Genomic DNA, 27,914 nt, shown 5'->3' on the forward strand with positions numbered 1-27,914 from the left:
TATGTGGGGGGTGGGGCTTGGAGCCCATTGGTCACCAGGAGATGACAGACATTGAGTTAAAGGTCATGGTGACATCATTTCCATCTGTTGTTGGCGCCACCCGAGTCATCCCTCCTCTGATTTTCTGGAGCGGAAATGATAATACTATAACCTCTGTCACACCATGTCAATCATGTCCCGATAGCCAATGGGCCTGAAGCCCCACCCCCACATGCAATTCGGCTCAAACAAAAAAGTAAAATTCTGAGTTGAAACTGTCAATTGAGGACTGAAAACGAAGCTGGAGAGAGATTAAAAAAGCTGCTTTTACAAAGTAACTATACAAATTATTATTTTTTTTCGATTGGGAACCGTATGATGTTATTAGTTTAATTATTTCACGTTTTTTTCCCTCCAAATTTCCATATTTTTATTCAAATTTAACTTCTGGTTTTTTGTTCTACTAACCCTGAAGACCCCATACCTGGAATATACCACATGTACCACACTCTAAAGAACAAACTCTCTCTTCCTTATCAACCCAGAGGGTGGATTCATCTCTATCTGTAAATTGCTTTCATCTTTTTTTTTTTTTTTTTTAGAACTTATAATTTATTCAAACTTTTTGCAACAGAGCATTACACACGGTTGTCTCCATGGTTTCCACAATAATCAACCTTAATCCAGTGGGTACTTTCAAAGGAGGATACACACAGGAAGTTGAATTACCATAAGACTCTTCACCTTAAACAGAAATATAAAATCTAAACATGACAGCATTTGACTAGCTAGAGGTATTATCAAGCTGATGACGGTATCAATGATTTTGCTGGGCCCCATCATACATTAAAGTTTTGCATTTTATGTCTTAATAGGAAAGTTATTCTTTCCATTTGAAAGAGTTCTCTTACTTTCTGAATCCAGATATCTAGGGTGGGTGGCTCTGTTTTCATCCATCTAATTGTAATGCATTTTAATGCTGCTGTAAAAAGTACATTTAGAAGGTATGATTCTGTCTTCCCTCGTATCTGTGCTGGGATGATACCAAGGAGCGCTACCATCAAATCTCTTGGTATATCGACTTGAAATATCTGTTTTATAGCTCTGTACACCTCATCCCAAAGATTTGCAGTTTAGGGGCAAGTCCAGAAAACATGTGTATGGTTGGGCACCGCTGATCCACAGTTCCTCCAGCACAGGCTTGGTACATTAGGATTCATCTTGGATACAATGTCTGGGGTCCTGAAGTATCTACTGATTATCTTCCATTTAAATTCCCTCCATGTGTTTGAGTTTGTAAATTACTTTCATCTTTTCACACGATTTCAGAAATGAGGACTGTGGGTTTAGGTTTTCTATTACAGAACTCTCTTCATGACAGATTATTCACAGTTCAGAATAACATCATTAGTTTTTTTCTTAAATGAGAAACGCTTTAATGTATCTCTTTTGTAGTGGAGTTTTATTTGGAGAGGAAAGGACGTGTGAAGGGGGACGTAGTCAGCCGACTTCAAGCAGAGGGCAGACCTTTAGGGTTGTTGCTTCCCGTTTTAACCTCATCACCTCTGTCCATATGTGCAGGAGGTGAAGAAGGACAAAAGAGGAAGAGGAGCAAGCCAGAGGCTTTTCCCACTGCAGAGGATTTATTCTCCAAATTTCAGCACCTTTCCCATTTTGACCAGCACCAGGTCACCTCTCAGGTCAGAACAGAAATCTCACTTCAGAAAATCCATTATTTCAATCCTAAATATTAAAAAAAAAGGTAGTAATAACATGATGATATCATTTTTTTTGTTTTTTTGTGCAAACTGTAAAGCAGAGAACAGATGCTCTTATGTAACAGCACAGGTTTAATAACAGCCATAAAATGCTTTGAAACTACAAAAATATATATATATTTGATCAAAGCAAAAGTAATGTTGCTTTATCATCTTTGAACAGATCAGGCTTCAGGAGCCGCAAATCTGTGACAAACTCTACTAACACTATGTAGATTATGAATGAATGAATGAAATGAGGGCTGCATTTGATTGGTCAGCGGCATAAACGGCTCCATTTGATTCGTTAGATATTTCAAGCTGCCATGAGTTTGTATTAGCATCTGTGTAAACATTTAAGGCGACCATTTATTGTAGTTTACGCTGTCTTCAGCGATGCATGTATTGCACAGGCTGGTATACCGACGATGACAAAAATGTGATTTTATTGTCCTTTTTTGTTTTTTTATTTTCTCTGGTCTGTATTTGTTTCTGCAGTTATCGCCCCAAACACACAATTGTAACTGTGTGACGCTTTAGAGCAGTTTGACTCCACTGCTGTTGTCGAGGCTAAACGATGGAGTTGACACACTCCCAGAATAGTGGTCTTATGTCTGTGCGTGTCTGCAGGTGTCCAGAAATGTGTTGGAGCAGATCAACAGCTTTGCCTTGGGGATGTCCTATCACCTGCCCCTCGTCCAGCACATTCAGTTCATCTTTGACCTCATGGAGTACTCCCTCAACATTAGTGGCCTCATAGACTTTGCTATCCAGGTAAACACAGCAGTTTGGTTATTCAGGGTAAATGGGATTTTTCTCAGGTCTTGTATTTTCTCACTAAGCTCTTTCTTTTCTGTCCCAGCTGCTGAATGAGTTGAGTCTGGTGGAAGCTGAGCTGCTGCTGAAGTCGTCCAGCCTCGTTGGCAGCTACACCACCAGCTTGTGTCTGTGCATAGTGGCTGTGCTGAGGAGATACCACACCTGCCTCATCCTCAACCCGGAGCAGACGGCACAAGTGTTTGATGGGTGAGGCAGTCGCAACCAAAACCTTCGTTTTGCCTTTTACTAAACATTGAGGATAAATGGATTCAATGTTGGAGTTTGGCCTAAAAAAAGTCTTATTAATGGAAATTAGTGTCATTGTAATCTTAAAAAAAATTAAATTTAATAAACAGCTAGTACTCAGTCATTCTATTGGTCAGAATAACAATTCCTGATTCTCTGATACCTTTTTAACATGTTCTTGCTAACCCCCTTGTCTAAAAATATTTAGTTCTGTAGTTTAAGTTATTGAAGTGATAAACTGACCAATCAGATGCCTCAAAAGTATTTTATCACATCAAACGTTTGACAGATTATCCCGAGCCCGCTTTCAAATGGTAAGGGTGTGGCTTTCTAACAAGCCCACTCCTGATTGGTGAGAGCAGTTGCCATGGAAACAATCACTCTGACCGACCAATCACTTTTAGGGCGCATCGGATTATAAGGCGCACAGTCAATTATTGGTCTGTTTTGGAAATCCTGTCGTTTATCAGGCGCACTGAACGAAATCAGTCTGACTTCCTTAACTGTGTTCACAGTCATTCTAATTATTTTTATTAAGACGCAACACATTAGCCACGTTTAGGTATTCAAGATTCCTGCAACTTCCAGCCTGGTTAGTAACTCGTCAGAAAACCACAGTCTGACACCTCTACATGTTGGCCATGTTAGCATATTAACAATAACACCCAAAAAAAAAGACTGACATTTTGACAGAGTGCTGTTTACTTCTCAAAAACATCAGAATGAACATCAGTAAACACCATCAGAATGAATTCATATATGAGGCGCCCTGTCCTTTTATGAAAAAACTAAAATGAAGTGCGCCTCTCGGTGTGAAAGATACGGTACTTACTGACGCTGTCTGGTTCCAACACGGCGGCGACTGATGCCAAAAGATTGTGATCGAATTGACTTCATTTGGAACCAAACAGGTCGTTTTCTTTGGGTGACATCACACTCACTCGGTCCAGGCCTCCTCTCCAGTCAATGGTCAAACTGTGACATATTTGAAGTTTAGTAAGGGGACTTAAAATGGCCAATGTTCCTGTTAAAGGTCTGTTGTTTTGAGCCATTTTATCTTTCAGTTTAGAATTTTGACACTACATTGAGTTCATTATACTGTTCTGTTCTTTTTGTTTTCATTTGACCGTATTTTCCGGACTATAAGCTGCTATATTTGTCACCAACTTTCGACCCTGCGGCTTATTTAATGATGCGGCTAATTTATGCTTTTATTTCTCGGCCGCCTGAAGCGCTCCGGCAGACTCGGAGGGGAGACTGCCTGCAAAGTTCTATGTCCAGCAAAAAGCGCGATTGCTTTAACACACACTCAGGCAGCCAAACAGCATGGACCTCACTTCAGTTGTTAGACACTTAAGTCATGGTGCAATAAAAGAAGCACCCATGCTCAACCGCATCCCACAATCCTTTGGTGACTCTCAGACCCACAGCACGTGACCGCCACTACAATATGACGCAGCTTTCAAGTTAAAAGCAATCGTTAAAAGCAGTGTGAAAAAATCCACTATCACCAACAGGTTTGGAAAAGCCGGTCTGCTGCGTGCCAGAAGTTTTCCTTCACTGTTGTGGAAAGAAACTTCTGGCGCCGCGGCAGCGCGTAGAGCCGTGTAGAGCACGCATAGGCGCGTGCCGCGCGCGCTTATAAGTCACCGTGCTCTCTTTTACTGGTATGTCATCCAGCCCTGTTATTTCCACATTGCTGCCGTGTTACTGCTGGAAGGAGGGGAGAGCTGCTCTCGCGTTCCGCTGCAGCTCCATGCTCCTTAAACACACACGCGGTTTCAGCACATATACATCCTCAATCTACAACACAGTGTGGTGAACCGGGGGTTAACCCCGCCTTAAACCCCTAAGACTCATGGGAAGTGGGGAATCTGAGTGTGAATTTCCACACCATAAGTGAAGGAGCTGGTTGCTGAAGTGAGGTCCATGCTGTTTGGCAGGTGTGGGTGTGTTCAAATAAAACTAGGCTAAACTACTGGTCACCCCCCCTCTCTGAGACTGCTAATTTTCTCAGTGAAGTGCTAATTGAATTGCTACAATATGTGGCTTGTATGCAAGTGCGGCTTGTGTATGTAAAAAGTGGGTAATCCTCATTGATTTGGGAGGGTGCGGCTTGTAATCAGGTGCGCTCTATAACCCGGCAATTACGGTAAACGTTTTATGCTTTTTCTTTAAATATATGTAGACTGGCAGATTAAAGAGGGTGAAATTTTCTGGCAGAAGCACTTCAACCTGTTTCGTTTAGTTAATGTCAGGGATATGACACCTGAGTGAAGGTTTTTAGTGTGTAATTGAGCATGTGTTGTGTGGCAGGTCAGCATTTCCTGGCTTTACAGAGATGCTGCAGCATCACTGCATTTGCTTTCTGTGCCATCTTGACATGGAAAAGCCCCCCTGAACCTAAAACATTTCCTTAAAGCCAGCAACCACTTTTGGCTCTAAATGTTAGGAAATGAGACTCGTAAAGGAGTAGTTCACCTTACTGTCTTTACAGGTTACAAATTGTGGTGAAGTTGGTTGTGAACCCAGCTGACTGTTCCTCTGCTGAGCGCTGCATCCTGGCCTACCTGTATGACCTCTATACGTCCTGCAGCCATCTCAAGAACAAGTTTGGAGAGATCATCAGGTTAGAGGAATTCTTTTATTTCTTTGTTCTTTAATGTTTTCCTGTTTCTCTTTATTTCTTTATTATAGCGTCTTCCGCCATTTTTTGCTGTTTTTTACAATTTTTTGAGCTATTTTAACCATTCAACTATTAAAATGTTCAGCTCTTTCAGAGTTTTCAGCTTTGGCTTTTGGTCCTTCAAATCGTTGAACTTTTCAAGATAATCCAGGATTTTTGCCTCCATTGAAATACATGTGGAATTCTTGGTGCAGAAGCTCGTTGGTTCGATTCCCGGCTCTAGCATTTTTCACAGAAATATCTTTTTTGTTATTGTGCTGTTTTCACTTTATTTATGGTAAACTTTGATGATTTATTTATTTATTTTTTGCCAATTATAACCCTTTAAGTTTCATTTTCATTCAGCAGTATAGCATTCAACCCTGCATTTTCTTCTAGACATGCAGCTGCTTCTGGTCTGAGATATTTTTTTTTACCCACAAGAAACCAGAAAAGGATTTTACACAAATATTTTTGTTTCTGCGTCTAGTAGTTGTAGCAATGAAGCCTTCTCTCCAGGAGTTATTTGTGTAATTTTTTTAGTTATACTTTGAGTGTTTGGTAAATCACAACCACTGCATTTCTCTCATGTTTCTGTTCTCAGTGAGTTGTGCTCCAAAGTGAAAAACTCCATCTACTGCAACATCGACCCGTCTGACTCCAACATGCTTTGGGACCCGGGGTTCATGCTGGAAGCCATCGCCAACCCTTCAGCCCACAACTTCAACCACTCAGTGGTGGGAAAGATCCTCAACGACAGCCCGGCCAATCGCTACAGCTTCGTGGTGAACGTGCTCATGGATGTTTGCATGGACCACAGAGACCCGGAGAGGTGCCTCATTCCTTCCTTTGTTCATGAAACCTGCTTTTCCTTCCGTATTCTCATGTCCTTGGGCGTGCTTTCAGGGTGAACGACATAGGAATCCTGTGTGCGGAGCTTACCGCATACTGCCGCTCTCTGAGTGCAGAGTGGCTCGGCATCCTCAAGGCTCTTTGCTGCTCCTCCAACAACGGCAACTGTGGTTTCAATGATTTACTTTGTAACGTGGATGTAAGCTGCGCTTTCCTCCGAATCCATCATTTCCTCCTCAAACCTGTTTGATGCTGAGTTGCATCCTCATTTCATGGTTCTTCTGTGCATTTGTGTCTCTCAGGTTAGCGATTTGTCCTTACACGATTCCCTGGCAACCTTTGTAGCCATTCTCATCGCTAGACAGTGCTTGCTGCTGGAAGACCTGGTTCGATGCGTTGCCATTCCTTCTCTTCTCAATGCCGGTGAGAATATTTGAATTTATACAGAATTGGGTAAAAAAAAAAAAAAACGATGAATAAAGGAATCTCAACTTAAACAGTGCAGTGTTAAGTGATGAATTCCAGGGAGGGATTCTTTTGTTTACAGCAACTTATTTTTATTCTTATTTAGGCCTTTTTCCATTTCATAATTCCTGTTTTTATTGACAAAAAGTCATTGTTATGGACAGTTAACAGTGAAATTTGAGAAGCCACAATAGTATTTGAATCAAAGAAATGTACAATGGATGGTTCTGACACTCTTGCGGAATTTAAAGTGCCACTCCAATCATCTTTTGATGTATTTTGAAGCGTTCCCATCGGTCTTTAAATCATGATTTAGTCATAATTTAAATTATAAAGAATTATGATTTTTAGTCCAAATTTAAAAGCCTATGTTGTTTTCTAGGACATAGTGTCTGCAGAGCGGCATTGGATTATTAGATATTCACCTCTGAGTTGTGGGCAGGACTGTAGGCACAGAGTAAGCCTGCCCCCACTTCCCATTTTCCATTTGTTTACACTTTCTTCTGCTAGCTTATAGCCCTTCATACCATCAACCTAACATTACCGGTGCAACAAAAACAGTAACTCTGCAGCCGTACAGTTTTTATTCAGATTTCAGCTCAGACGAGGAAAACGAAGACGTTCATGGATCTATGTTTTTGGAAGTGGATGCATCAGAATGGAGCGGAGCAGGAAGCTTGATTGCAAACGTCACAAATGCAACCTTTTTCAAACGTCATTTTTTTTTGCCTGCTTCTAATTTACACCAGTTGTAATAAAGAACTACTCACTCATGCAAATTATTTTTAAGTATGTCCTCTATCATCAGAAAAATGCCATAGTAACATGTTAAAAACACAATTTACGTCTGAGTGGGTCTTTAAGTGCAGTCTAAAGCTAAACTGAATAGTCTGAAGTGATGTAGAGCAGGTATGATGTCACTTCTCACTTGCAGCCTGCAGTGAGCAGGACTCTGAGCCGGGAGCCAGGCTGACCTGCAGGATTCTGCTGCACCTTTTCAAAACACCACAGCGCAACCCTGTCCCTCAAGACGGGGCCAAGTCAGGTAATGAAGCACTAACACACAGATTTTCACTCACTTCTTATCAGAAATGTCAATTCTTTGGTGTTTTTTTTCTTTCTGTTTGCAGACAAATCCATGGTTGGGATCCGGTCGTCCTGTGATCGCCACCTTCTTGCTGCTTCTCAAAACAGCATCGTCGTTGGAGCGGTGTTTGCTGTCCTCAAAGCTGTGTTCATGCTGGGTATGAATCTCTCACTGCATCGTCAAACAAGGACCGTCTTCATTTCAGTTTGCGTTGAGGCTTAGAGAGTGATGGAGTTATCAGAGAAGCAGGTGGGTTTGGTTGAATCATCTTTTCATTTTTCTGCAGGCGATGCTGAGCTTCGAGGTTCGGGTCTGTCACATCCTGCTGGCCTGGATGACATATCTGACAGGCGCAATGTCTCCATAGAAACAGCCAGCTTGGATGTTTACGCCAAGTATGTTCTGAAGACCATCTGTCAGCAGGTGAGGGATGAAAACCCTGTGAAGTTGAAAGGGAAAAAAATGCAAGTTTTTGGGGGATAAATCAATAGAGAGGCCTTTCACCATTGAAGAATGGAAATTTACAATGACTTTCTCAGCAAAATTGAGCTTTATTGTGATTTTATTTCTAAGGAATGATTCTTTACTCTGGGTTTAACAATCAACCAATTTCCAGTTCCGACTGTAGTTCAGATCAGGCGTGGTTAATTATTTTAACTTGCGGGCCACATTGGGTTGTAAAATCCGATAGAAGGGCCGGACCAGGAGCAGATGCGTGGAGTGAGAATGATTTAACATGGAATGCAGATGAAAACATTTATATTGAAAATTATATTCTAAAACAGAATATTCTAGAGTTTTTAGGTTAAAACTTAATTCTTTTTTATTGTGGAGCCCTTTGGTACCTTCAAGGAGTTGTAAAGTGCTACATGAATAAAGTTTCATTCATTCATGATCCTTTTAAAAAAATAAATACCGGTAACTTTATTTATGAAATAAAACAATGACCAAATAACACTATGATTTTCAAAGACAAAAATTCAGGAAAAATAAACTGATACATTAAAAACAAAACACAAAAAAACACAATAAATAATGGATCCTCTCCCGTCATAATCATAATAAAGGCTTTGAGGGCTGCAGGTCATCACATCTCAGTTTTCGCAGCTGCGTTGTGTTCTGCACGTCTGTTTCTCATCCAGTAATAATGAAAAAGCAAATGCCTATGTCTTCTGCTGCAGCTACGTATATTTCTGCGTTACCTTTTCACCAGAACAGAGTTCCCTGTTTATTGCAGGAGTTACGTTCTAAAAATAACCGCTATCGTTGAAATCCATGGAGGATGATTACAGACGTTTATGCCAGTAAAACTCCTCACTGCCTAAATACACTTTTCTCACACAGACATGAACATTTTCACCATTTTTTCTTGTTTAAATTCTCAAACCTTCATAGAAATTAAGTCCAGGATCTTAAAATGAAAACAAAGATCTGATCAATCACAGATTTCTGTAGATCTGAAGAGCTCCGCGTTTCTGTATAGGAGACACGGAATGGAGGAGATTGATTGACAAGGTCTCCAGCCAATCAGGACACAAAACAGGGTGCGCTGTTTAAAAAAAGCCGCATAATCGCTCTAAAAGAATGAGCTGAACCGGGAAAGATGAACTGCGACGTAGAAAGGAAAGACTGTCTTCTGTTCTAATTGACAGAGATTTTAGAGGGTTTCAGGTTGGAGGACAGACTGCAGAAGGAGGGAAAAAATGTCACGTCTTGATCGTGTGGTCAGATAAAAAAACAAACAAACATGGGTCTCTGACATTGTTCAGTGGGCCGGACCAAACATGGAGGCGGGCCGGATCCAGCCCGCGGGCCGCAGTTTGCCCACCCCTGGTTTAGGGGTAGTTTCTGTTGGTTAAATGTCTCACGGCCCTCTTGTGTCCGTCTGTAGGAATGGGTCGGGGAGCGCTGCCTAAAGTCTCTGTCTGAAGACAGCAGTGCTCTGCAGGACCCGGTTCTGGGGAACATTCAGGCTCAACGGCTGCTGCAGCTGATCTGCTATCCTCACCGGCAGCTGGACAGCGATGAAGGAGAAAACCCCCAGCTGCAGCGAATCAAACGCATCCTTCAGGTACAGGAGAGAGGTGTTTTTCAACCAAACGGTTGGATCGGCTTCATTAAACTTCAGCTGCAACTGTTGCGCTGCCACCTTGTGGATGAATAAGTTACTGAAAACCCTACAAACCTCCATGATAAATACGAAATATGTAAAAAGGATTGTTTCTTTTGTGTAGAATATGGACCAGTGGACGATGAGACAGTCGTGTCTGGAGCTTCAGCTGATGATCAAACAGAGCAGCAACAATGTGATTAACTTTTTTCGTTTTCCAAATACTTTTTCAGCTTTCTATTTTTTGTTATTGTTGAGAAAATGTGTTTGTTTTTCCCCCCCTTTGTCTAGGAGCTGTATTCTCTGCTGGAAAACATAGCTAAAGCCACTATAGAAGTTTTCCAAAAGTCAGCTGAGATGAACTCCAGTAACCCCTCAGGAAATGGAACAGCAGCACACGGAGGCTCTGCATCCAACAGCAACAGCACCACAAGCAAAATTAAACCTATTTTAAGGTGGGGATTCATGAAAACTCATAGGAAATATTGTATGTGTACCTTTTGGGTTTGAATCTTCCCGCAGATTGGTTTCCAAATGCTTGAGTTTACTGATGTCTGATAATGATTGTTGCAGCTCATCGGAGCGGTCAGGCGTTTGGCTAGTGGCTCCACTGATAGCAAAGCTGCCCACCTCAGTTCAGGGTCATGTGCTTAAGGCAGCAGGAGAGGAGCTGGAGAAAGGACAGCACCTCGGCTCGTCCTCACGCAAAGAGAGGGACCGGCAGAAGCAAAAAAGGTGGGGGTCAAACTCTTTATTTTGATGCCAAGCCCAGTTTTTAGTCCTTTGAGAAATCCCCGTCCCTTCTCCCTGCAGTATGTCTCTGCTGAGCCAGCAGCCGTTCCTGTCTCTGGTGCTGACCTGCTTGAAGGGGCAGGATGAACAGAGAGAAGGCCTCCTCACCTCACTTTACAGCCAAGTGCAGCAGATTGTGACCAACTGGAGGGAAGATCAGTATCAGGATGACTGCAAAGCCAAGCAGATGATGCACGAGGCGCTGAAACTACGACTAAACCTGGTAAGCATCCTCCCAAAACAAAACTTTGATTGGGCTAAATCTGCTGTGAAGTTAACCACACGTATCTTCATTTGAAAGGGTTTCAATGGCTCTGACTGTTTTGTCTTTTTTAAGGTCGGCGGCATGTTTGACACGGTGCAGCGTAGCACCCAGCAGACCACCGAATGGGCAGTACTGCTCCTCGACATCATCAGCAGCGGCACCGTGGACATGCAGTCCAATAAGTGAGTGCTGACACTGAAGAAACCTGTTTGATTTTCAACCTGACTTCAATTGCTGCTTCTTTCCAACAGTGAGCTCTTCACCACAGTGTTGGACATGTTGAGTGTGCTGATAAATGGAACACTGGCTGCTGACATGTCCAGCATCTCTCAGGGCAGCATGGAGGAGAACAAGAGAGCCTACATGAACCTGGTGAAGAAGCTCCGGGTAAGACTTTTTAAAGCCAGAAGGTTGTAAACCAGCTATAGATTTGTTTTTTTGTGAAACTCTTTTGCAAGGGACTGCTACACCTACAAACATCACATTTACTTTCTGTTTAGGGCAGCCGAAACAGAGAGAAAAAAAAGTACAGCGATATTGAACACGTGATATGGAACAATGTAGGAATTTTTTTTCCTTCCCCCTTCTTTAACACACATTAAAACCAGAAAGAAAAAGAAAGAAGCTCAAACAAAAAGGCGATACGGATCCCATCACTGGTTCTTCAGAAAGAGGGGGGGAAAAAAAAAGACGTACAACAGATGTGATGCACCAAAAGTAACTCTCCAGGAATTACGGATAGGAGATGTGTAAAGCAGTAGGACACACAAAAACAAAATGGTCTTCCTAAACAGAGAACAGATAGTTAGAGGTCAGGGACAAGTGAAAGTAACAATGAGTAAAGGAAAAAATAATCAGAATCAGAATAACTTTATTGATCTCACATGTGGGAAATTTGTTCGTTGCCATAACCAATGACAGCATTGTAAATAGAAGAAGAAAAAGGAATAAGAATAATATAAAAAATAACAAGTGTAACATAAAAGTAAACAATAAGGTGGTAAAATTTAAAAAGCTTTTTACAGATAGTTTAGGTAAGAAAGAAAAATGTGCAAAAAAAGGAAAGAAGAATAAAAGATGTGAAAAGGTTATCTGTTGCATTGTGAGTTATTGTAGAGTTGAATTGTGTTGGGTAGGAAGGATTTCCGGTATTTGGCAGTTTTGGAGCGGAACTGTCTTAGCCTCCTAGAGAAGGAGCTCTGCTGTTTGTCCAGAACCGGGTGGAGAGGATGGTCTGGGTTGTCCATACTGGATAGGATCTTGTTTAGTGGCCTCCTCTCCATCATTGCCTCAAATGATGCTTCATGTGAGATTGCAGAGGGGCTGTAGATCAATACAGACTATGATTTTCTCTTTTTTTTTTTTTTGGATGCTTGTGTGCCGTGGGATTTTTGTCAAGGTTAAAGTGTGCCGTGGCTCAAAAAAGGTTGAAAAACACTGATTTAGATCATTGCATTCTTAACATTCTTATTAATAACTTGCAGAATCACTCCAACTGTTATGGGCTCCTCTAATTGATGGCTATGTGTATGTTCACTCACAGGAAAATTCAGACAATTAAAGAAGGAGTCCAAGGATGCAGTGCTGGGTGTTCACTCAGAGGTGTAAAGTGATGAGTAGAAGTCATAAAATTGGTCATTGATTATTTGAGGATCTGTGAGACTCCACCTGGTGTCTGAATTTGGGGAAAGAGATGCGGCGCTGCTGCACTACGAAGCTATGAAAATAATTTGAAAAATATAAACAAGTTAAAAAAATAAAAAATAATAATTTATAATATTTATAATAATAATACCTTTAAAATGACAAAAAATCCAAATCTGCAGCTAATCCATTTCAAAACTCTTCACAGAATTTACTACACTGGACAGAGGATGTTCAAGATGGGTCTCAGTAACTCAGACATTTGTCAGCACTGTGACAGTAATCTACCCGACAATTACATGCATGCACTATGGTTCTGCACGCCTGTCCAGGCTCTCTGGCAGCAGGTATGTGCCGATCTATCAGTCTGGCTTAAGGTTTCAATCACAGCTTCACCGTCACTTTGTGTGCTTGGTGACATGAGTGCCATCGATGTAGAAGGAGGATTAGGCTCTATCATTTTCATAACTCTTTGCATTGCTAAAAAAACTATTTTAATAAATTGGAAAAGCAAAAAAAATATAAATATAAGTCAACACAGAAATCTGCTGCTTGATCATATCAGCTTGGAAAAAATGTCAGCCCAAAGTTCAAGTAACTTTGAAAGAATTCGGTCTCTCTGGTCTCCCATAGCTAACTCCGTGACTTAGGGGGTGGGGGGGGCATGGTCGTCGCTGCTCCTTGCCCTTCTGCCGTGGGCCGGGGTGGGGGTCGGGGCCTCCGGTGCCTGGCCGGGGGTGGTGGGGGCTCCGTTGGTCGGGGGGTCGGGTCCGGCGCCTGGGTGGGGCGGCCTGGGGCGCTGCGTGGTCCTCTGGGCTTGGGTGTGGGGGTGCGTGGTGGGGGGGGTGGGGTGGTGGTCTGGCTTGGCTTGGGGGGGTGGTCCCTTTGCCTGTGCTGGGGGGGGTTGGCGGGGGGCGCTGCTCGGGGGGGGGGGCCCAGCGGCGCTGGATGGGCTTCCCGTCTACACCTGGGGCTGGGATCGGCCCTTCCCTGGCTCTGGGGCGGGACGGGACAACCCTCTTGGGGCCCCCGGTCGCTCTGGGTGTCATCCGCTTCGGCTGCGGGGTCTGGGGGTGGGGTGGGGTGGGGGTCTTGTCGGCCCTGTCCTGTGGGGGGGCATTCTGGGGGAGGGGGGGGGGCACTATTGGTACGGGGCAGGGGGGGTTGACGGGTCGGGGTCTCCGCTGAGGCCATCGGCGGTTTCCCCGGCCGGTTGGCTGCCTCGGTCCCGTCGAGGCCTGACCAGAGCTCTTCTAGGGCCGGCGTTTGGGGGTGGGGGCCTGGGCTTGCTCCGGGGGGGGCCGGCGCTTTCTGGCTCCCCTCTCTCTGTGTGGGGGTGGTGGTGCTGGGCCTGGGGTGTCTGCGCCTCCGGGGGTGGGGCCCCGGGGCTGGGTGGGCCTGGCCCCCTTGCTGGGGGGGGGGGGGGGGGGGCGGGGGACGGCTGTTTGACCACCGGGGGACAGTCTATCATCTGTCCCCAACTTACCCCCTTCCTCATATAACCTCATAATAGGGTGAGGGGGTGGGGGGCTTAGCCTGCGATGAGCCTTGGGGGGGGGGGTTTACTAGGCAGTGACCCCCCTCCTGTGGTTGCCGTATGGAGTGGGCCCCCCCTCTTTCGGTTTTATTTGCACCTTAGACATGTAGGGCCCTTGGTAAGGGGGGTGCTTGGACATCACTGCCAGCAAGCAGCGGATGTCCTCCTAGCACCCTACCCGCCAATTTTAACCGCACCTTAGACATTTAGGGCCCCTTGGTGGGGAGGGTGAGGGGACGTCACTGTGAGTAATCAGGAGACGTCCCCTTAGTGCCCTACCCGCCAATTTTAACCGCACCCCCCTTAGTACACACACCCCTCCCCCCTCAATATATACATCCCAACATAAACACACACACATGCACACACACACTCTCTCAAACACACATACACGCACACACATTTTGCAAGGAAGGTGGGACCTAGGACCATCTGTCCCCTGCCTCTTCCCTGGTGGGGGGTACGGGCCCCTTTGCAACGGCGGCTGTGTCCCCGGGGTGCTGGCTTCCTGGGCCCGGCGGTGCTCTCTCCGCGCGGTGGGGGGGTTCACATTACATCTGAGCCGGGGGTGTTCGTGTCCCTGGGGGGTGGGTTCTGGTCCTTGCTCCTGAGTGCTGGGCCCCGCCAAATTTCCAACTGTGGCCGAGCCTGGTCGGGCCATATTTACAACACCCCTTGTGGGCCCTCTTTTTTCCCCGGGGTTCCCCCCTCCTGGGCGGGGGCGGCGGGCCCCTGCCTCGCTCCTCCCTGGACCAACCGTTGGCCGGGCGGATGGCTGCCTGGAGTGCGGAGTGGGTCTCCCTTGGGGGGTCCTGGCCCGTACCTGGGGTTGGGGCGGGGGGATGCCCGGAACTCCTGGGTGGTGGTGGGGTGCTCGTCTGGGGCTGTGGGCGTCCTTCTCCGGTGGGGCCCTGCGTTGGGTTCTCCCGGCGCGGCGGGGGGGCTGCTCTCCTGGTTGGGCTGGGGCGGCGCCCTCTTTCCCTCCGTGCCTCCCTGCTCTCTGGCTCTGGGGGCCTTGCGGCGGCCCTGCTGGCCCTGGCCTGGGTGGCGGGCTTGGTCGCCCGGGCGGCGGTTGTTCCCTGCCGGTTCCCGTGTGGTGTTGGGGGGAATCCGGCTGCCGCTGCTGGTGCGGTGGGGGTCTTGGGGTGGGGATGGCTGGGCACTCTCCCTCCTTCTTTTCACGTTCCACCATCCATTTTAGAAGAACATAAACACTCACCTGAGCACAGGTGTCAGCTCAACAGACTGAATGACTGAAATATTTCACACTAGTTGGTTTTAAGGCATAAGTATGCGTGTGAACACTATCTGTTTTGTGTACATGTCGACAGGTGGACATTTTTGCAACTAACAGGTGTGTTTATAACATTTGAGTGTGTGTGTGGACAGGCTCCGCCCTTTTTTTTTGTTTTTTTTTTACATTTGAACCTTACCATAATGATTAACAACCAGTAAACTTGTTGCTTTATGCTGCTTCATGGTCTTATCCCCCTTCCCCTCCTATTATCACCCCCTACCCCCCCTCTCTCTAACGTCCCTCTTTCTTCTTCCCCTCTTTCCTTTTCCGTCCGGTCCAACACCAAAGATTTTCAGACATGTTTGAAATTAATAAAGTTTGGCCTCAATTACAAAAGGGGTTTATTCAGACATACCTTTGGTTTGTCTGAAGATTAATAACCCCTCTTGTTAAAGTAAAATATGTCCAACCCAAGAGGCCCTCAGCTCTCATCTGTCTGCCTAGCTGTTGGACAGGACAAGTTAAAAAAAAAAAAAATAAATAAAAAAAAAAAAAAATAAATAAAAATAAAAAAATAAAAAATAATAAAATAAATAAGCAAAGAATTAAAAAAAAAGATGTTAGAAATTAAAAGCTTAGAAAATAAACTAATAAAAATTATACAGCCCGCATATAAACCTTAGTGAGATGAAAAGTGGTTGTGCATCTTAGGAGGTAGAGTTTCCCAGAATCTTCTTGGCAAAGTCAGTAGCTGCTGATGGCTCGGTAAACTTACACACAACCCCATCCGGAAGAGTAATTCTCAATTCTGCAGGAAACAACAGGCCAGAATGGACACCAGGACAGGTGTGTAGTAGACGCTTGACACTGGTGAACTGTGAGCGCTGCTTGGCCACTGCAGATGTAAAGTCAGGAAAGATGGAGATCTTTTTGTCCTGGAAAAGAAGAGGTGTGTTGGCCACCGCCTGGCGTAGCATCTTTTCTCAAACGTGGAAATCATGCACCCTGAAAAAAAGCAAAGGTATAGGAGGGGCCCCTGTTCCTTCTAGATCTTCACATCTGGTCTACAGGTGTTTGACCTCCTCCTTTAGGGTATTCACAGTGAGAGAGCTCAGGTCCTCACTGCATGTTGTGGCTGAAAGCTCCAGATGTTTGATGGTGGCTCCCTGAGAGTTGACAGTGGCTTGTAAAGTGGATACAGCAGCTTTAAACTCCTCCGTCACAGATAAGATTTCAAACCGCAGCGTATGACTAACTTCCTCAGTCTTACTGTCCAGCTTGTCACAAATCTGTCCCACTTCAGAACCTCCTGTGTTCTGGTAAATAACAGAGAATTTTTTAATGTTCAAGATCCACTCTGATGAAAATGGTGTTTTTTTGTGTTTTTGTCATGTTCTCACCATTTTTGTTGCACCAGTAGTGTTAGGGTTGGGGATGTGAGGGACTGTGATATAGTGGGCGATTGTGTAAACCGATGGATGATGGGAAGCGAGGGTGGGCTTACTCCATGTCAATGATCCCACCTACAAGTCTAAGGAACTCCTACCGCTCTGCAGAAACTATGTTGTAGTTTTCATTTTTGTCTAAATACAATAGAAATGAACAACAAATCAAAAGATGATCGTAGTGGGACTTTAACATTTCAAAGTAAACACTTGCTGGGGTTCTTGTGTTTTTCTGCAGAAAGAGCTTGGAGATCGGCAGTCGGAAAGTTTGGAAAAGGTTCGCCAGCTTCTGCCGCTGCCCAAACAAACCCGTGATGTCATAACCTGCGAACCTCAGGGCTCACTGATAGACACAAAGGGGAACAAGATCGCCGGCTTTGAGAAAGAGGTAAAACTTTGACTGTCCAGATCCCTTAAGGCCCGTACCCACCGGGACGAATATTCGCCAGGCGTTATTCGCCAGCGTTTTTCACCACGTTTTTTGTGTTCACACCCAGGTGATTTTCGCTGACGGTGAGCCGAGCGAACATGCAATTTCCTTCCCTGACATTAGATGGCGCTTAATGTAAAACAGAAATACTCCTGTACACAAGGTGGCGCTGCGCATCTTTACGCTTCTTAAACTCGCTTTTCACTCAGAAGAAGAGAGCAAGTATTTACACGCTTGTCAGAATAATACAAAGAAAATATGAATATTTCCAGCACCAGTAGCTCCAACTGGTGCTTGGTTCGGGGATATTTTAGAATGTCCGTCATTATTTCTTCACAGCAGTGTAGACGCTACTTGGCGTCTATCTTCTTCGCTGGTATATGTGCTCAGAAAGTCAGTTTTGTGTTTGAGCGCCCCCAAGTTGTGTTTTACTGTAACTTCAGAAGCTCCAGACACGTGTGCAAAAGCGCCATTCTCATTCGTTGAATAGATTTCGACGCGACGCGTCAAAAAAAAAACAACGAATCCGAGGCGTTTTTTTTTTTTTGACGCTTTGACGCGTGGCTTTTTTTCGCGTCAGTGTGCACACTCACATTGGTGCCCTTTGTTTAGTCACGAGGCGTTAAACGTCGGCGAATATCGCGCGCGAAATTCGTCCCGGTGTGAACGGGCCTTTAGAGCCTCGCTAATCAAGTCCTTAAATCCCCCAGGGCTTGTCTATCTTTTTTAAAAGGTTTATGCAATTCTGGAATCAAACTCTGTTCCGTCTTCTCATCAGGGTCTTCAGGTTTCCACCAAGCAAAAGATTTCTCCGTGGGATGTCTTCGAGGGCCTGAAACACTCGGCCCCTCTTTCCTGGGGCTGGTTCGGAACAACCCGAGTGGATCGCAAGACCACCAAGTTTGAGGAGCAGCATCGGTTCCTGCTGTACCACACCCACATGAAGCCCAAACCTCGAAGCTACTATCTGGAGCCACTCCCTCTGCCTCCCGAGGAGGAGGAGCCTCTAACTCCCGTCTCCCAGGAGCCGGAGAAGAAGATTATGGAGCCAGGAAAACCAGAGAAGAACGTACCCCCCGTCCCCGCGGAGTCCAAGAAAAAAAGTAGCAAGAAAAAGAAAAGTGCTCCCCCAAAGACAGAGGTGAGCCTTCTTCAAAATCACGTTTTTAGGAAAAGACACACATTAATATTTAGCATCTTTTAATTGTTTTTGCTTTGAAAAGGTACCTGGAATGAATTATGTTGGGGTCCCAGACCTTATGCAGAACCCCCAGTATGTAAGGACCCTCTACAACCAACAGCAGCCCATGTACCCACAGAACCAGCCGCTGCCTCCAGGTCCGCTCTGTCAGATTCACCCGGCCCAGTTTGCTGCCTGCAAAACTAAACCTCAAACTCATTTGTCTCACAGGAGGTCCAGGTTTAGAACCACCCTACAGACCCTCCCGCCAGCCGAGCAAAATGATGCCGCCGCGGCCAAACTACCCAGGCATGATGCCTGGCATGCAAGTGAACATGCCTGGTATAATCGGGATGGAAAAGCAGTACCCGGGAAACTATAAGCCGCAGATGGCTCGCGGGGAAATTCTGCGACACCATCTACAGCTCAGACTGGTAAGTCGGTCTCTGACAGCTTAAGCAACACATCAGGGAACGATTGTTGCATTTCAAATTCTCGTTTAAAAGCGCTCTTTAAGGCTTCTGCTTCATTTTCACAGCAGAACCCCGGCATGCATGGACAGCAGTTACGACAGATGGCACCAAGCCAGTATCCTCCGATGCAAGCCTCGCAGGTACCACGATGTTCTGCTGCTTTCCTTTGTTGCTTCATCAGCTGATGGACGACTGTAAAAAAATATTGTTTTGTTTTGCTTTTTAAAAATTCCCCTACAGCAATAATCCACCTGTAACGCTGTCTTTGTTCTGCTTCAAACCATTTCTCAGGGCTATACCACGTACCAGTCGAACATGAGCATGCAGCAGCATCCCTCCCAAGGGGCCGGCATCGTTCCTTCCTCTTATGGGAACCCCAGCTTCCAGGGCACCCACCCTGGAGCCAACCCGCCCGTGGTGGATCCTCTTCGGCAGATGCCCCCAAGGCCCAGCGGCTACGTTCACCAGCAGGCTCCGGGCTATGCTCACACCATGCAGAACCCGCCCAGGTCAGTATGGAGCCGAGGCTTCCAGTTCTGCAAAAGGATGTACTTTAACAACTTTTCCTCTCCACTGAGTTTCTGATGACTGATTTCTTTTATTTGTTCGTTTCAGGTTTGCAAACCAGCCTCTCCAGCCAAACCACATGATTCATAATCTCAGTCACATGGTATCCCAGGGAGTCCATCCAGGCTTGAGAGTGGCCGATCAGCAGCAGCAACAACAGCAACAGCAGCAGCAGCAGCAAACTGTGCAACAGCAGCAGCAGCAGCGGCAACAGCAGCAGCAGCAACAGTACCTCAGACAGCAGGCAATGACAGTAAGTCCTTGTTTATCCACATCTTCAGCTCCTCTTTAGGATTTTTGTCTTGTTTAAGACTTCCACAGCTTAAAAAACCCCAAAGATTTTAAACCATTCAGTCCAAAAAGAAAGATTTTGTTTTCTAAGATGAAAGTTTAGACTTCAGACCAGCTGTTGTTTTTTTCTCTGTCATAGCAGCAGGCTCAACAGCAGGCAATTCATCAACAACAGCAGCAACAGCAGCAGCAGCAGCAGCAGGTTCAGCGACAGCAGGTCCCACCTCAGCAGCAGGTCCAACAGCCGCAGCAGCAGCAGCAGCAGGTTTCCTCCGGGCCTCCTCCGGGTCAGGCACAGAACCAGGGTCTGGGGATGCAGCCTCTGCCCCCACAGCAGCCTCTGGTACGCCCAGCACTCACACAACACTTCTTGAAGTCTCCTTTTCATTGGAGAGTGCGTCTTCTGTGGGATTTCTTTAAAATGGAAGGTTTATGGGGAGACGGTCTTCTTTCTTTAAAGACCCAAACCAATGAAAACTTTGTTTTTGGTGTGTTTTTAACAGGTTCTTCAGGCATTTTTCTGTTGATGCCTCCATCATGTATTAGAAAAATTGAGCTTAACATTTCATTTGTGAGTATTTCTTTACTCAAACTGTCAATCAAGAGCAGATGAAAAAATGCAGTTGGAAGAAGCTTATAATTGTGACGGAGAAACTACTACGGCAAGCCACAAGCTCTCTGCTGTACGGCTGGATGGCTCTGATATTGCTCAACCTTTTAGTTGCACCTGTAATGCAAAGTTGGGGATATGAGGGGCTGGATCATCCATCTGTGTAAATAGATGGATGATGGGAAGTAGGGGCGGGCTAAGTAAGGGTTAATGGCCGACGAAATGTAGGTTATTAGTTTTTAACGCACGCCGTGGAAGCCTTCACGTTGGACGGTTGCTTCCGCGAAGTGCGTTAAAAAGTAATAACGCACAGTTCGAAGGCCATTAACCCGCTTTACCATGGTCACTTACAAAAGCAATACATATTAACCAGTTTTTAGTCCTTAATTCTTGTTTTTTTTCCTCCGATTTGGATAGCTTTTCTCCCAAAAAGCAGACTATTGTTACGCATCACGTAACAAATAGTCCGTGTCGCGCCGCATCCCCGCTGCAGTCAAGATTCGCCAATATATATATATATATATATATATGCTGATCTTCCCGATGGGTTGAATAAGGCATCAGTTCAGAGAGAAAGTTCTCCTCTTACCGCTTGTTTTTGTCCAAATGATGAAGCAAAAGGTTGTTTAAAAGAAGCCGGCGCAGTGATACGAAACATTTAAGTTAGGTGACCGGAACTACTTCTTTCACCGTGCGGTTATCAGGTTTTAATGCACACCCAGCAGCCAGTCAGAATCGAGTATTCACCTGGACCATGGTATAACTCTGCATTAAGAGTCCTGCCCACAGCCAGAAAATTATGGACTCGCAGTTCAAGATTAAAGCCCCACTCGGGTCATCTTTTGATCTGTCGTAGAGACTCCCCATCGGTCTCTTCATGAGGATGATGCCGTTTTCATGTCTTCATGCATTCCTGCTCTGTGCGTGTTTCAGTTCCAGCGGCAGGGGATGCAGCAGACGCAGCAGCAGCAGCAGACTGCAGCTCTGGTCAGGCAGCTGCAGGAACAGCTCTCCAGTGAGTCCGAAGCGCTCAGCAGCACTGCTTTCCACCTCAGGCGTTGTGTCTTCTAACGGCATGGTTTTAACTTCTCTCCCTTCTCAGACACACAACCGGGGCAAGGCACCAACTCGTATTATTGATCCCTGTGAGAGAAACAGGCCCTCAAGCTGTGGGGAATTCTTATTCTGTCAAATGTTTCCAGTCCACTACAAGCAGGACCACCAACAGCTGACCCACATCCCAGCTCAACTAGTCAGACAACAGAAAATATAACTATAGTCGTGTACTTATGAATTATTAAAGGATCATGCCTCTTCTGAAGTTAACACTTAATGAAAAAGTTTATGTAAAAAATAATTCAAGTCTTTTTTTTTCAAATTTGTACAATTTTTTTCAGTTTTGTGTCATTAAAAAAATTCTGTTTTTATGTCTATTGTTTTGGCCGTCTGTGAATGGAAGTTTAACACAATTTATGCCAACTTACTTTATATATATATATAATGTCCAGAAGGACATCTTTAGACTTTATAATAGTTTAAAACAGAATTTGGTCACCTGCTTGATGCTAAAATTTTACTGTGAACATTTTTGAGGTCAAAACTTTCTGAAACATTGTCTCCCATAAACACTTGACGACAACTATCACAGATAAAATTGCTCAAAGTTTCTGAGAGTGTATTTATTTGAAATAAGACTTTTTGTTTTTAAATTTCTGACTCTCCAGGCGACTAAAAAGTACTCCAGTGTCGGTTCCTAGAGCTCTTCCTTCAAAAGGAGAGTCCCTCTGCCAGAGATGTGGCAGGAAGTCTAAAGTCTCAAAGCTCCTCTCGTCGGGTCGCACTCCAAGTCTTGTGAGGAGCTTGTCGGAAATCTCTGGCACCACCGGCTGCAGGAGCGTGCCGTAAACTCTCATGCACTCCAGGGAGACATGGATGATGGTGTCCAGCCATCGCAGGTCTTTGCCGTCTGTCCGATCCAACTTCCAAGGCGCGTGGCGCTGAACAAAGCCGTTGGTCTGCCTCACGCACGCGCTGATGGCCTCCAGGGCTTTGTAGAAGTGCATGCTCTCATAGTGCCTCTCCACCACAAATGGAAGATTCCTCACGGCCTCCAGCATGCGGTAGTCCTCCGCCGCAGCTCTGCCTCCCTGGTCTCTGGGGAAGGCCTGGGGGCAGAAACAGGGGTATACCTGAGCTGGATTGAGAGCTGCCGCCGTGCAGCGGTTCAACAGGCCACCCAGAGAGTCGGCGAGCTCTGCATTCAGCAGCTTTATGACTTTTTCCTCTGTGTAGTCACAGTCTGACTCCGGGACTCCCTGCCGCAGTAGGAAGTACCTCAAACCGTCAGTTGTAAACATCCGAGAGTGTTCCAGAGGATCGATGACGTTCCCCAAACTTTTAGACATCTTCTTTCCTCTTACAGTCCAGTGCGAGTGCACATGTATGGCCTGTGGCAGACGCAGTCCAGCTCCTAGAAGAAATGCCGGCCAGTAGATGGCGTGAAACTTTAGGATATCCTTTCCTATGATGTGGTGGGCCACTGACCACCACCGGTCATGGTGGTCAGGATAACCAGCAACCGAAAGGTAATTGACTAGAGCATCTAGCCAGACATAGATGGTTTGATTGGCGTCTCCTGGGACCTGAATGCCCCACTGAAGACGGCTTCTCTGGCGGGACACGGAGAGGTCAGGGAGGTCTTCCTGCAGCCACTGCAGAACCGCCTGCTGGAAGCGCTCCGGCTGGATGGCCTTAGGATTTCCTCGCAACCAGTCGAGGAGCTGAGACCGGAATGCAGACAAGCGAAACATGTAATTCTCCTCTTTCATCCACTCCACCTGCAGATGGTTGAGATAGTTATTGTAGATGCATTTTTGAATGTGCATTCATAGAAGATCTGGAAGCACTGGTTGTAATATCCTCATTACCTTGTGTCCACTCTCCAGAGATACTTTAATCTCATTTCCGGAAGAGTCCAGAGCGTCCCCAACCTGCGACGGTGTGAGGAAGCTTTCATCCTGAGTGGAATACCAGCCTTCATAACTTCCTTTGTAGATGAGTCTCTTGTTCCAGAGCACTGACCAGAAATGCTCCACAGCTTGGCGGTGTCTGAGCTCAGTGGTTCTGATGTAGTCTGTATGTGAAATGCTGCAGCTTCTGAAGAGATGTTCGAATCGCTCGGATACCTCTGTGCAGAAGGTCAGCGGCTGTTTTCCTGCAGCCTCAGCAGCCTGCTGGACTTTCAAACCATGCTCGTCTGTTCCTGGGGTAATAAAAAAATGGAGATATCTCTGTCCTTTAACTAGAAAACTCAAATATTTAATGAATGAGGCAGAGCCAAGCTTCGTTTAGAACAGGGGTCTGCAACCTTTGACGCTAAAAGAGCCATTTGAACCCGTTTCTTACTGACCAAAATTCAGCGTGAGCTGCAAAGCCTCACTTTATTGTTTAGAATAAGAATTTTAATTGAATTTATTTAAATGAAAAATACAATAAAGTCCTGTCAAATGTGGAATTTTTCCATTATTATATTTTTAGTGCACCGTTTTCATTTTTCTCCGTTTACTATTGAACAATATTGGTGTAAAATCCCATTTATACCTTAAGAACTTTGTCTCTGAACAGCAGCTACACACTATTGTGCAGCAAAGATGATATTTGTTAAACTGCTTCCTTATGAACAGAAGGAAATGCTTTTAATGTTTCAAACGTGTGTAAAAAAAATCAATGGAACTATTACACCAATTTATTTCAATAATTCCATACCCAAACCAAATTTGTTTAGCTAAATGATGACTTACCTGTAGCAAACTTTGAGTTGAACCCTTGCAGCTGTTTATACCTGTGTGAACAGTCTGCGATCACCGCCGAGTACAGGTGTCCCAGATGAGGAGAGGCGTTCACGTAGAAGATGGGAGTCGTTACGTAATAAACGCTTTTCTCGTTGCACGTAACTGAGCATCGGACAGCAGCGATCCTCGTACTTGAGGACACTAACGTGTTCTGTAGACTACGAAAAATGTGACAGCTTCTACTAGCAAAAAGAGAACAGACCCTCATCGTAATCCACAAGTCTAGCCGTTGTCTATACCATTTGTTAAGCTATACGTCTATTTTTCTGTGAAAACATTTAAATCTACTTTATTTTTTTTTTTCAAGTAAAAGGGTAAAGTTTTTAAGCTATTCTAGCAGAAAGTTCTACACACGTCTTCACTGATCATCAAGGTTAGCTTTTCTTCCGGTTTCTGATTTTTTTGTCCAATCAGAACGCTGCAGTTTCCTAAAAGGACCAATCAAATTGCGAAATATTATTTGTCCGTTTTTTGTTAAAAACTTTATTGAACAAATGTACTTTTCTACAGTTTTTGTTTGGATTACTTTTAGGGCAAGAATTCAGCCATGCACACTTGTTGGAAGATTGAGTACGAAAATGTATGTGTATTTGTTGTGTGTGTGTGTGTGTGTGTGTGTGTGTGTGTATGTATATATATATATATATATATATATATATATATATATATATATATATATATATATATATATACATATATGCCGGTATTCCTCCAACTTGACTTTTGTGTTGCATCTATTACTAATGAACAAGCTAAAGGTGCATACATTTTTTTTCTCGACCAATTGTACAACACTATGGTCAACATAAGTTAATTGGGCAAACAATACCTTGAAGATACTTTTAATAACTATACAGAAAGGTTAATGTATTGGTATGTTGGTCAAGACACTTTTTGACTTCATGTATAAGGCAAAGCAGAAATGAGCATTTCAAATAAATGTCTTCATTTATTGGTATTTGTTTGTTTCATCATCCACTAGACCCGTGATTCATATCTTTTGGCTAAGCAAGGAAACTGGGTGTATTGATGGTCACAGAGCTGAATTTTAAAAATGTTTGATCAAAACTTTTGTGATTTTTGCAGTTAAACTAATAGTTTTTGTTTGTTTTTTGGACAGTTAGTTTTAGGTTCATTGTGGAGTTATTGAGTAATATAGTTAACAATACATACGTAAAATACATGTATGTAAAAGACAAAAAAGGAATTGACGTTGTACCAAAAAGATGGATGTTAATCCTTGCAAATTGTAAAAATTAACCCTTGTGCTATCTTAGATGCCCCCCCCCCCCCTTACATTGACGTGTTCTCCCTACCATGACAAAGGTAGAAAGATTTCATGTAATCCATGGACACCAGTGAAGATCACAAATCATTGAAGAAAAAAGGTTCAGCGCACTGTCTAGTGGGTCTAGATGACCCAACTCCCAATGTTAAAGTGCCTAGGATAGCACAAGGGTTAAAAAAGGCTCCAAAAAGGCCCCGGACTACAAAGGCAGCTAACTATCATCTTATAATTATTTCAAGGATAAAAAATCTGATATCTAAGCAGGATCTGGAAAAAACTAGTTCATGTGTTCATTTTTAGTCGACTTGACTAATGTAACAGTGTTTTTACTGGATGCCCAATCAGGAAACTGTAGGTTGATCAGAACACTGCTACTTAGGTTCTCACAAGGACCAAAAAAGTAGACCCCCTCAGTCTAGTTCTGAGGTCTTTCCCCTGGCTGCCAGAAGATAAGCTTAGGTATTTTACTACTGAACTGAATTGTGGGGAAAGTGAATTATTGCATCCCTACATCAATTTATATCATTAGGTTTATGTGTAACCTTTGTGCTATCCTAGGCACTTTACCATTGGGAGTTGGGTCATCTAGACCCACTAGACAGTGCTCTGAACCTTTTTCTTCAATGATTTGTGATCTTCACTGGTGTCCATGGATTACATGAAATCTCTCCACCTTGATCCACCTTTGTCATGGTAGGAATAACACGTCAAAGTAAGTGTGGGGTCATCTAAGATAGCACAAGAGTTAACATTGGGAGTGGGGTCATCTAGACCCCACAAGACAGTGCGCTAAACCTTTTTTCTTCAATGATTTCTGATTTTTACTGTGTCCATGGATTACATGAAATCCTCTTCACTTTTATCCACCTGTGTCATGTTTGGGACAACACGTCAGTGTAAGGATCGGGTCATCTGGACCCCATAGGATAGCCCAAGGGTTATAGTGTAAAACGTGTATTATTTGAAATTTTAAGAATTTAGAAGCCAACTGGTTTTTCTTCATTGTTACTGGCCTATTAGCAAAATCTAAAAGTGTTTTTTTTTTTGTAAAACACAAATCATATTTTCAACTGTAACAAAACCGTGATCCGAAAATTGAGGTTCAAACCGAACAGTGAAGAAAGTGCATCATTGCAGCTGAAACACGGATTTTACTTAAATCCAGGTTAAAGACCCACCTGTACTGAGCTACACTTGATTAGCTTTGATTTAAGAGTTTATATCTGCACTGTTACTTTAAGCTTACTTTAAATTTTTTATAAATGATCCCTCCTTTAATACTTATTAATAATTCTTTTGAGGATTTATTTATAGCACTTTGAATTGTCTTTGTACACAACAGGTGCCATACAAATAAGCCTGCCTTCATCCTTTTGACTCCACGCTGATTGTCCTAAACAAAAGCTATACTGTTTTAAAGAAATGACAGAGTAACATGACCTCATCACTTCACAGACTTCCCTCTATTTCTATTATTAAAACCTACCCTGTTCAACATTTCAATGAGCCTTGGTGGAGGTAGATAGAACAAAATCCCTGTGGGTATTTGTGGTTAAGACTCACCATCACTCACCTTATTAAGCCACTGCAGTTTGGTGCATAAAATATTATTGCTCTTTCCTATTTTTAACCTTGGAACAAAACTTCCAGAAATCTGTTCTTCTGTTTGTTGGAGTCATAACTTGATTCATGTTATGCTGTGCTATCAGTACTTCCTCTGATCTTTCATTAATCTTTCTTTCGGGGTCATGGGGCTAACGGAGCCTATCCCGGCCACATGTGGGCGAAGGCAGCGCACATCCTAGACAGGTCGCCAGTCTGTCACAGGGTAACATCCACTGATCTCTTCATTCAAATAATTTAGTCATCATTGTAGCGTTTACTTGTGTAAAGAAGAAGGCGCATGACTTTTCCTGCTTCAAAATTAGGCCTGACTTCTGGTATTTTTCTATCTCTTCTCTAAGACTTGACAAAAATATTCTTCACAGCTTTCAATTTTCCCATCTAAATAAGCTGAGGTGCTCCAAATGTGTACATCTTATGACTGTCTTCATGCTTTAATCAGTTAACAAACGAGGCAGAAAATACAGAGAGAATTAAAGCCGCAAGCGGCGTTGTATGGCCCGCAGACGCAACCCGCCTTCCACGGCTAACTCTACGCACCACCGCCGTCCTCACAACCCTCACCGCCATTACCGCCCTCACTGCCCTCAACAACGCCCAACTTTGATCAAGGCTAGTCAAAGCTGCATTTGATAATTATGCTAAATATGCTAACAATGCTAATGTAAAGACTTTAGACTTTGTAAAAGACTAAATGTAAA

The 27,914-nt window shown here is 44.2% G+C and overlaps 2 protein-coding genes across 3 annotated transcripts in view; one reads left to right on the top strand and one right to left on the bottom strand.

The window, feature by feature from the left end:
- The window catches only part of med12 (mediator complex subunit 12), a 34,733-nt gene extending 12,850 nt beyond the window's left edge, over window positions 1–21,883 (top strand). The window contains exons 17-43 of one of the 2 annotated variants that reach the window (XM_023958994.1): window positions 1,561–1,679; window positions 2,367–2,510; window positions 2,599–2,762; window positions 5,299–5,430; window positions 6,071–6,298; window positions 6,373–6,517; window positions 6,621–6,741; window positions 7,718–7,828; window positions 7,914–8,027; window positions 8,157–8,293; window positions 9,762–9,941; window positions 10,105–10,176; window positions 10,272–10,435; window positions 10,554–10,715; window positions 10,794–10,995; window positions 11,110–11,219; window positions 11,289–11,424; window positions 17,139–17,288; window positions 18,109–18,471; window positions 18,554–18,668; window positions 18,742–18,944; window positions 19,049–19,123; window positions 19,275–19,492; window positions 19,599–19,803; window positions 19,981–20,184; window positions 21,385–21,466; window positions 21,554–21,883. In XM_023958994.1, the coding sequence (XP_023814762.1) occupies window positions 1,561–1,679; window positions 2,367–2,510; window positions 2,599–2,762; window positions 5,299–5,430; window positions 6,071–6,298; window positions 6,373–6,517; window positions 6,621–6,741; window positions 7,718–7,828; window positions 7,914–8,027; window positions 8,157–8,293; window positions 9,762–9,941; window positions 10,105–10,176; window positions 10,272–10,435; window positions 10,554–10,715; window positions 10,794–10,995; window positions 11,110–11,219; window positions 11,289–11,424; window positions 17,139–17,288; window positions 18,109–18,471; window positions 18,554–18,668; window positions 18,742–18,944; window positions 19,049–19,123; window positions 19,275–19,492; window positions 19,599–19,803; window positions 19,981–20,184; window positions 21,385–21,466; window positions 21,554–21,591 (4,094 nt within the window). In that variant the 3' untranslated portion in view covers window positions 21,592–21,883. The remainder of the gene's footprint in view (window positions 1–1,560; window positions 1,680–2,366; window positions 2,511–2,598; window positions 2,763–5,298; window positions 5,431–6,070; window positions 6,299–6,372; window positions 6,518–6,620; window positions 6,742–7,717; window positions 7,829–7,913; window positions 8,028–8,156; window positions 8,294–9,761; window positions 9,942–10,104; window positions 10,177–10,271; window positions 10,436–10,553; window positions 10,716–10,793; window positions 10,996–11,109; window positions 11,220–11,288; window positions 11,425–17,138; window positions 17,289–18,108; window positions 18,472–18,553; window positions 18,669–18,741; window positions 18,945–19,048; window positions 19,124–19,274; window positions 19,493–19,598; window positions 19,804–19,980; window positions 20,185–21,384; window positions 21,467–21,553) is intronic. The other variant, XM_011479895.3, reaches the window with a different exon arrangement.
- Window positions 21,884–22,100: 217 nt separating this feature from the next.
- mars2 (methionyl-tRNA synthetase 2, mitochondrial) lies at window positions 22,101–24,700 on the bottom strand. The gene is made up of 3 exons (XM_004073066.4): window positions 24,252–24,700; window positions 23,379–23,713; window positions 22,101–23,288 (listed from the first exon to the last, which is right to left on the bottom strand). The coding sequence occupies exons 1-3, from the start codon at window positions 24,508–24,510 to the stop codon at window positions 22,131–22,133; spliced, it is 1,752 nt and encodes a 583-aa protein (XP_004073114.1). The 5' UTR covers window positions 24,511–24,700; the 3' UTR covers window positions 22,101–22,130.
- Between the last annotated feature and the right edge of the window lie 3,214 nt (window positions 24,701–27,914).

This window comes from Oryzias latipes, chromosome 10 (assembly GCF_002234675.1).
Source record: "Oryzias latipes chromosome 10, ASM223467v1".
Classification (NCBI taxonomy): Eukaryota; Metazoa; Chordata; class Actinopteri; order Beloniformes; family Adrianichthyidae; genus Oryzias; species Oryzias latipes.